Here is a 9,954-nt window from a genome sequence, read left to right as displayed (position 1 = left end):
CGGCACAGAACGGTTCTCCTGACTTGCGGCAACAATAAAAGTGGCTGCTGTATCAATCGCCATGTTGATGAACTCAGTGCGAGAACCAGACTGCATCACAACAGCACAGTCAGAATATCCCAGTGGGGGCAGTCTATCCCAGTCGGAAGATGCAGTCTGGAGAGGGTCGGACATGCGGCAATGATACCCGTCCCTGGTCCCCAATTCACACACGGAGTGGGAACCATGGACCCATCCCTGACACCCCAGACTTCTCCACACAAAGTATCACCATAAAGAGGGAAATACAGCAAGTGCCAATATTGATACTGACTGAAAACAAAAATAATTACTCAACGTAATTCAAAAGGAGATAATTGAAATAATATAAAATGAAATAATATAAAGGAAATTATAGCACTGACAATTGGTGAACTTTTACTGTTCTACACAGGCTCTCAGGTGAACAGTGAAAGCTGTTGTGTCCTTAAAAACATTCCCTCACACGGGGCACGTTTCACGGCAGGTGTGAGCTTTCTGCTGAGAGAGATAAAAAAAGCTCTTCCCACAGACAGAACATGTGTATGCCCTCTCTCCGGTGTGGGTCCGCTGGTGTCGGTGGAGGTGCCCTGTCCGTGCAAAGCCCTTCCCACAGACAGAACATGTGTATGGCCTCTCTCCGGTGTGGGTCCGCTGGTGTTGGTGGAGGTCCCCTGCCTGTGCAAAGCCCTTCCCACAGACAGAACATGTGTACGGCCTCTCTACGGTGTGGGTCCGCTGGTGTTGGTGGAGGTTCTCTGCCTGTGCAAAGCCCTTCCCACAGACAGAACATGTGTGCGGCCTCTCTCCGGTGTGGGTCCGCTGGTGTACGTGGAGGTTCCCTGCCTGTGCAAAGCCCTTCCCACAGACAGAACATGTGTGCGGCCTCTCTCCGGTGTGGGTCCGCTGGTGTAGGTGGAGGTCCCCTGCCTGTGCAAAGCCCTTCCCACAGACAGAACATGTGTGCGGCCTCTCTCCGGTGTGGGTCCGCTGGTGTCGGTGGAGGTCCCCTGCCTGTGCAAAGCCCTTCCCACAGACAGAACATGTGTACGGCCTCTCTCCGGTGTGGGTCCGCTGGTGTAGGTGGAGAGTCCCTGCCTGTGCAAAGCCCTTCCCACAGACAGAACATGTGTACAGCCTCTCTCCGGTGTGGGTCCGCTGGTGTCGGTGGAGGTCCCCTGCCTGTGCAAAGCCCTTCCCACAGACAGAACATGTGTACGGCCTCTCTCCGGTGTGGGTCCGCTGGTGTCGGTGGAGAGTCCCTGAGTGTGCAAAGCCCTTCCCACAGACAGAACATGTGTACAGCCTCTCTCCGGTGTGGGTCCGCTGGTGTTCGTGGAGGCTCCCTGCCCGCGTGAAACACTTCCCACATTCTGCACATTCATGCCGTCTCTCCGTTATTCGTCCTGGAATATCACCTGGCTTCCCTATTGCCCTCCTTCTGTCAGATGGTGTGAACGGACTCTGCTCACGTTTACTTTGTGGATCTGTGTCAACTCTGGGGGAAGAAGGTTGACCAGCTGGTGTTGGTCTGGAGGCTTCAGGATGCCTTCTTAAGTGCCTTGTAAGGTACTCCACCGTGGTGAATGCTACAGTGCAGTGAGGGCAGGGGTGACAGTCTCCTTGGGTCACGCCGTCTAACGCTGGAGAAGGAAACAGAAATGATCATTTTCAGCAAAAAATCCACGCTCTGATTTGGAAGACAGATTAGTAAATGCTTCAGTGTTAATGGAGCTGCTCGGAGATGTTAATTGAAATAATTTACAGGCGTGACTAGTGAAAGATTGTGGGGAGGAGGGAGTTATCAATCACCAGATGATTCTGATAAAGACTCGAGGGGGATGGATTCTGTCTTTAATATCCCCAAGGAACAAGGTACACGTCAGTAAGTTTTTAAGAATTCTTCTAACCCTGTGTGATAACTGGCTTGTTAAAATGGGCAAGTGAAAAGCAAAGTGCAGATGTCAAATAACATCATGAGCTGGGAGTTGCTGAGGACGACAGCAGGGCAAAGGGGCTGACTGCATCTTTGTAAATGCTCAGTGATTCAGCGTGAGTTGCTACAAGGATGTTTTGAATAAAATCAGTGCATCCACAAAGTTTTTGTGCTTCTGACACCTGCGACATCATTCAGCACAATTCTCTGCACTTCACTATTCTGCAAAGTTCTCATCCTTACTACGACTGCCGCTTTGTTTTTGATCATAGTTCCTGACGTGCCACTTTAAACACCCGTAATTATTTTACAGTAAATTAGTTAAAGTTTGATTATGTTGAACAATCCCTGTTCCAGGCGTACACTGGCCCTATCCCTGACCTCTATCTCCGTCACATTGACAAGTGCATCGGTACTACCTCCTGCACCCATCCTGAACTCATGGACTTCATTAACTTCACCACCAATTTCCATCCTGCACTCAAATTCACTTGGACCATCTTTGACACCACCCTCGCCTTTCTTGATTTCAGTCTCCATCACAGGCTGACATCTATTACAAACCCACTGACAGTCCACAACTACCTTGTCTACACTTCTTCCCACCTTGCTTCCTGCAAAGACTCCATCCCCTACTCCTAATTCCTTCGTCTACGCCACATCAAGATGAGGGGTCCCCTACCAGGACATCTGACATGTCCTCATTCTTTAGGGAATGGAGGTTCCCCTCTCCCATCAGAGATGAGGCCTCACTCCTGTATCCTCGGTACCCCACAGCTCTGCCTTCCTCCCCCTCTCCCCATTCGTAACAGAGACAAAGTCCCGCTAGTCCTTACCTTTCACCCCCATCAGCCCTCACATACAACACATAATCCTCCTACATTTTCGCCACCTCCAACGGTATCCCACCACTAGTCACGTCTTCCCATCTCCACCCCTTTCCGCCTTCCACAGAAACCGTTCCCTCCACAACTCCCTGGTTGATTGGGCCCTTCCCACCCAAACCACCCCCTCCCCAGGTACCTTCCCCTGCAGGAGATGCAACATCTGCCCCAATACCTCCTCCTTCAAATCTGTCCAGGCACCCCAACAGTCCTTTCAGGTTGGGCAGAGGTTCACTTGCACCTCCTCCAACCTCATCTACTGTGTTCAAGATGTGGACTCTTATACATTGGCAAGACCAAACATAGACGGATTATGGCGATCGTTTTGCTGAACACCTTCACGCAGTCCGCCTGAACCGCAATTAAAGTTGCCTGCAGTTCCCCGATTTGTGCAGAATCCTCACGTTTTGGGTCTTGGTTTGACATCCACATTGTGGTCCATGTGATTCCCAGCTCCTTGGCATAGTCATCACCGTACCAGACCAGCAACTCGCAGTGAGGAGGAACCGGCTTGCAGGTCCTGTAGTAAATGTTGCCCCGGTGCTGGAAGGCAACAAGGTTCTGTTCCCCCTCCTTTCTGGCACAGTTCACAAATCTGCAACACAACAAGCACAGATAGAAGGTACAACAGTCACTTAAAATTATAAGTGAACACAGAACGTAAAGTATATCAGCAAAGTCTGTTGAATGGGAGATGTCCCCAGCCATGGTCCAAATTCAACCTGAAATATTGTACACCCTTTGTCAGCACACTGCTGAAGGAAACTTGAACTTTGTTTCTCTTCCCACAGATGCGGCCTGACCTACGCAGTATTTCCAGTCTTTTCTGTTTTTATGTCTACCTGGTTTTACTGTTGTTGGTATTGTATTGATTACTTTCTATTTATCTGCATGTTATTGCATTAACAGACTTGTTAAGCTGCAGGAAGTTAGAATTTCATTGTGGAACAATTAAACACTGTTGACCCTGGCTGTGTTATTTACAGGGAGGCAAAGACAGAGCAGCTGTGATGCAGCGTGGCGTGAATTGAGTTATTCTTCTCTTGGAATATTGGTTTCACGGAGATACCCCAGATTTTAACATCAAGACCTGATTTTAAACTGTGGCATCAGTCTCCCAGTCACAGATCAAGACATGACAGGCTGAATATTTGATGCAAAGTTTTGCAGCATCAGGTGACATTCCAAGAGCATGAGGCTTGAGATAGGAGTTGTGGGTCATGGAGTGATCCAAATAGAAAGGCTGGTTTAGGCAAGGAAAGCATCGCCCAGACAGAATGCTGATTCTTTCTGGATTAATGAGTAAAATGGACTATTTCCCTTCCCCGAGTCATGTATTTCCCATTCATCCCCTCTTTTAAACTAAATAGTGGGGGGAGGGGGATGTCAAATGGGATAAACAAAGATGGAGTTGAAGGGAAAGAGAGTATAGGAGAGAATGGCCAAGTGTAATAGGAATCGATGTGAAAGGTGAGATGAGTAATAGAAACATAGAAAATAGGTGCAGGAGTAGGCCATTCGGCCCTTCGAGCCTGCACCACCATTCAATATGATCATGGCTGATCATCCAGCTCAGTAGCCTGTACCTGCCTTCTCTCCATACCCCCTGATCCCTTTAGCAAAAAGGGCCACATCTAACTCCCTCTTAAATATAGCCAATGAACTGGCCTCAACTACCTTCTGTGGCAGAGAATTCCACAGACTCACCACTCTCTGTGTGAAGAAATGTTTTCTCATCTCGGTCCTAAAAGACTTCCCCCTTATCCTTAAGCTGTGACCCCTGGTTCTGGACTCCCCCAACATCGGGAACAATCTTCCCGCATCTACCCTCTCCAACCCCTTAAGAATTTTATATGTTTCTATAAGATCCCCCCTCAGTCTTCTAAATTCCAGCGAGTACAAGCCCAGTCTATCCAGTCTTTCCTCATATGCAAGTCCCGCCATCCCAAGGATTAATCTGGTGAACCTTTCTGTACTCCCTCTAAGGCAAGAACGTCTTTCCTCAGGTTAGGAGACCAAAACTGCACACAATACTCCAGGTGCGGTCTCACCAAGGCCCTGTACAACTGCAGCAGAACCTCCCTGCTCCTAAACTCAAATCCTCTTGCGATGAATGCCAACATACCATTCGCTTTCTTCACTGCCTGCTGCACCTGCATGCTTGCTTTCAATGACTGGTGCACCATGACACCCAGGTCACGTTGCATCTCCCCTTCTCCCATTCGGTCACCATTCAGGTAATACTCTGCTTTCCTGTTCTTGCTGCCAAAGTGGATAACCTCACATTTATCCACATTATATTGCATCTGCCATGCATTTGCCCACTCGCCTAATCTATCCAAGTCACTCTGCAGCCTCCTAGCATCCTCCTCGCAGCTAACACTGCCACCCAGCTTCGTGTCATCCGCAAACTTAGAGATGTTGCATTCAATTCCCTCGTCCAAATCATTAATATACACTGTAAATAACTGGGGTCCCAGCACTGAGCCTTGCGGTACCCCACTAGTCACTGCCTGCCATTCCGAAAAGGACCCGTTTATTCCTACTCTTTGCTTCCTGTCCGCCAACCAATTTTCTATCCACCTCAAAACTGAACCCTCAATACCGTGTGCTTTAAGTTTGTACATCAATCTCCTATGTGGGACCTTGTCGAAGGCCTTCTGAAAGTCCAGATATAACACATCGACTGGTTCTCCCTTATCCACTCTACTAGTTACATCCTCGAAAAATTCTATAAGATTCGTCAGACATGATTTGCCTTTGGTAAATCCATGCTGACTTTGTCTGATGATTTCACCACTTTCCAAATGTGATGCTATCACGTCTTTAATAACTGACTAGCATTTTCCCCACTACCGATGTTAGGCTAACTAGTCTATAATTCCCCGTTTTCTCTCTCCCTCCCTTTTTAAAAAGTGGGGTTACATTAGCTACCCTCCAGTCCTCAGGAACTACTCCAGAATCTAAAGAGTTTTGAAAAATTATCACTAATGCATCCACTATTTCTGAGGCTACTTCCTTAAGCACTCTGGGATGCAGCCTGTATGGCCCTGGGGATTTATCTGCCTTTAATCCATTTAATTTACCGAACACCACTTCCCGACTAACCTGGATTTCCCTCAGTTCCTCCATCTCATTAGACCACCGGTCCCCCGCTATTTCCGGCAGACGGTTTATGTCTTCCTTAGTGAAGACAGAACCAAAGTATTTGTTCAATTGGTCTGCCATCTCCTTGTTCCCTATGATCAATTCACCTGTTTCCGACTGCAAGGGACCTACATTTGCCTTAACTAATCTTTTTCTCTTGACATATCTATAAAAGCTTTTACATTCTGTTTTTATGTTCCTTGCCAGTTTTCCCTCATAGTCTATTTTCCCTTTCCTAATTAAGCCCTTTGTCCTCCTCTGCTGGACTCTGAATTTCTCCCAGTCCTCTGGTATGCTACTTTTTCTGGCTAATCTGTATGCTTCATCTTTTGTTTTAATACTATCCTTGATTTCCCTTGTTAGCCACGGATGCACTACCTTTCCTGGTTTGTTCTTTTGCCAAACTGGGATGAACACTTGTTGTAGTTCATCCATGCGACCTTTAAATGCCTTCCATTGCATGTCCACCGTCAACCCTTTCAGCATCAATCGCCAGTCTATCTTGGACAATTCACGCCTCATACCCTCAAAGTTACCTTTCTTTAAGTTCAGAACACTTGTTTCTGAATCGACTTTGTCACTCTCCATCCTAATGAAGAACTCTACCATATTATGATCACTCTTGCCCAAGGGGCCTCGCACAACAAGACTGCTAACTAACCCTTCCTCATTACTCAATACCCAGTCTAGAATGGCCTGTTCTCTCGTTGGTTCCTCGACATGTTGGTTTAGAAAACCATCTCTCAAACATTCCAAGAAATCCTCTTCCTCAGCACCCCTGCCAGTTTGGTTCACCCAATCTATATGTACATTGAAGTCACCCATTATAACTGCTGCACCTTTAGTGCATGCATTTCTAATTTCCTGCTTGATGCCATCCCCAACCTCACTACTGCTGTTAGGTGGCCTGTACACAACTCCCACTAGCGTTTTCTGCCCCTTAGGGTTTCGTAGCTCTACCCATATCGATTCCACTTCCTCCAAGCTAATGTCCTTCCTTTCCACTGCTTTAATCTCCTCTCTAACCAGTAACGCTACCCCACCTCCTTTTCCTTTCTGTCTATCCCGCCTGAATATAGAATATCCCTGGATGTTGAGCTCACAGCCTTGGTCACCCTGGAGCCATGTTTCCGTAATCCCAACTATATCATAATCATTAACAACTATCTCCACATTTAATTCATCCACCTTATTACGTATACTCCTTGCATTGAGACACAAAGCCTTCAGGCTTGTTTTTACAAATCTCTTACCCCTTATACAATTATGTTGAAAAGTGGCCCTTTTTGATTTTTGCCCTGGATTTGTCTGCCTACCACTTTTACTTTTCACCTTGCTACCTGTTGCTTCTACCCTCATTTTACACCCCTCTGTCTCTCTGCTCCTGCTCCCATCCCCCTGCCACATTAGTTTAAATCCTCCCCGACAGCACTAGCAAACACTCCCCCTAGGACATTGGTTCCATTCCAGCTCAGGTGCAGACCGTCCTGTTTGTACTGGTCCCACCTCTCCCAGAACTGGTTCCAATGTCCTAAAAATTTGAATCCCTCCCCCTTACACCATTTTTCAATCCACGTATTCATCTGAATGGATTAAAAGTGTTATATATGAATGTGCAAAGTATAAGAAGTAAAGAGGATGAGCTTGAGGCTCAGTTAGAGATTGGTAGATATGACATTGTGGGGATTACAGAGACATGGCTGCAGTAGGATCACGACTGGGAACTGAATATTCAGGGTTATAAGTCCTATAGAAAGGACAAGCATGTGGGCAGAGGAGGTGGGGTAGCTCTGTTGGGAAGGGATGAAATTCAGTCCTTTGTGAGAGGTGACATAGGGTCTGACGATATAGAGTCACTGTGGATAGAGTTGAGGAATTGTAAAGGTAAGAAGACACTAATGGGAGTTATCTACAGACCCCCAAACAGTAGCGTAGATATAGGGTTTAAGTTGCAGCAGGAGTTAAAACTGGCATGGAACAAAGGTTTGTGGTTATGGGAGATTTCAATATGCAGGCAGACAATAGGTGCAGGATGAGGCCATTCGGCCCTTCAAGCCAGCACCACCATTCAATGTGATCATGGCTGATCATTCTCAATCAGTACCCCGTGCCTGCCTTCTCCCCATACCCCCTGACTCCGCTATCGTTAAGAGCTCTATCCAGCTCTCTCTTGAATACAATCAGAGCATTGGCCTCCACTGCCTTCTGAGGCAGAGAATTCCACAGATTTACAACTCTCTGACTGAAAATGTTTTTCCTCATCTCAGTTCTAAATGGCCTACCCCTTATTCTTAAACTGTGGCCCCTTGTTCTGGACTCCCCCAACATTGGGAACATGTTTCCTGCCTCTAATGTGTCCAACCCCTTAATAATCTTATACTTTCGATAAGACCTCCTCTCATCCTTCTAAATTCCAGTGTATACAAGCCTAGTCGATCCAGTCTTTCAACATACGACAGTCCCACCATTCTGGGAATTAACCTAGTAAATCTACGCTGCACTCCCTCAATAGCAAGAATATCCTTCCTCAAATTTGGAGACCAAAACTGCACACAGTACTCCAGGTGCGGTCTCACTAGGGCCCTGTACAACTGCAGAAGGACCTCTTTGCTCCTATACTCAACTCCTCTTGTTATGAAGGCCAACATTCCATTGGCTTTCTTCACTGCCTGCTGTACCTGCATGCTTCCTTTCAGTGACTGATGCACTAGGACACCAGATCTCGTTGTATGTCCCCTTTTCCTAACTTTACACCATTCAGATAATACTCTGCCTTCCTATTCTTACCAACAACGTGGATAACCTCACACTTATCCACATTAAACTACATCTGCCATGCATCCGCCCACTCACACAACATGTCCAAGTCATCCTGAAACCTCATAGCATCTTCCTCACAGTTCACAGTGAGACAGGGAAAATCAGGTTGGTTCTGGACCCCAAGAAAGGGAGTTTGCAGTGTGCCTTCGAGATGGATTCTTCGAGCAGTTTGTACTCCAGCCTACCAGAGAGATGGCAATTCTGGATTCAGTGTTGTCCAACAAACCAGATTTAAAAAGGGAACTTGAGGAACAGCTTGGAGGTAGTGACCATAATATTGAATAGTTTTAATCTGCAATTTGAGAGGGAGGTTAAATCAGAAATGTCAGTGTTGCAGTTGAACAAAGGGGACTATGAAGGCATGATAGAGGAGCTGGCCAAGGTCGACTGGAAAAGGATCCTAGCAGGAATGTCGGTGGAACAGCAATGGCAGGAATTTCTGGGCATAATCCAGAAGATGCAGGATCATTTATTTCCAAAGAGGAAGAAAGATTCTAAGGGGAGTAAGCCAGAGGATTGGGGAACTTTCAAAGGACAACAGAAGGTAACAAAAAGGGCAATACGGGCTGAAAAGATGAAGTACGAGGGGAAGCTGGCCAGGAATATAAAGAAGGACAGTAAAAGCTTCTTTCAGTATGTTTTTTTTTTTAAATTTTTTTTTATAAATATTTTTATTAAGCATAAGTACATATTAATATCACATTCATTCATAATATTATTAAGATTAACAATTATGTCTATACTTATTTTGTAGAGAGGAAAAGATAGAGAAAAATAAAATAAAAATAAAAAATCCAAATTGGAGAAATGAATGGAGTATTAAAAAAGTTATCTATCATTGGAGATATATCCATGATTTATTGTACATTAATCTTCCACCGTTCCATTATTCAGGCCACAGTCAGGTCCTCGCACCAAGCCATTTTGACCCTTTAAATATACAATAAATGGAGACCATATTCCTCTGAAAAGATTCAACCTGTCCATAAGTACAAGTCTCAATCTTTCCAGGTGAAGTGTCTCCGACATTCCTGTAATCCACATTTTAATTGTGGGGGATGTAGGCCCTTTCCAGAATTTTAATATTAATTTTTTCCCAATTATTAAACTATAATCAATAAAAATTCTTTGATTCATTGTAATTGATTG

General features: G+C 45.8%; 1 protein-coding gene across 1 annotated transcript in view; it reads right to left on the bottom strand.

The window, feature by feature from the left end:
- Window positions 1–480: 480 nt before the first annotated feature.
- LOC144612136 (histone-lysine N-methyltransferase PRDM9-like) overlaps window positions 481–9,954 on the bottom strand; it is a 29,635-nt gene continuing 20,161 nt past the window's right edge. The window contains exons 7-8 of the mRNA XM_078431695.1: window positions 3,243–3,433; window positions 481–1,661 (exon numbers count right to left, since the gene is read on the bottom strand). Coding sequence (XP_078287821.1) covers window positions 481–1,661; window positions 3,243–3,433 — 1,372 coding nt within the window. The remainder of the gene's footprint in view (window positions 1,662–3,242; window positions 3,434–9,954) is intronic.

This window comes from Rhinoraja longicauda, chromosome 43 (genome assembly GCF_053455715.1).
Source record: "Rhinoraja longicauda isolate Sanriku21f chromosome 43, sRhiLon1.1, whole genome shotgun sequence".
Classification (NCBI taxonomy): Eukaryota; Metazoa; Chordata; class Chondrichthyes; order Rajiformes; family Arhynchobatidae; genus Rhinoraja; species Rhinoraja longicauda.
The sequence above is the reverse complement of the archived record's forward strand: the minus strand, read 5'-3'. Positions and strand labels throughout refer to the sequence as shown.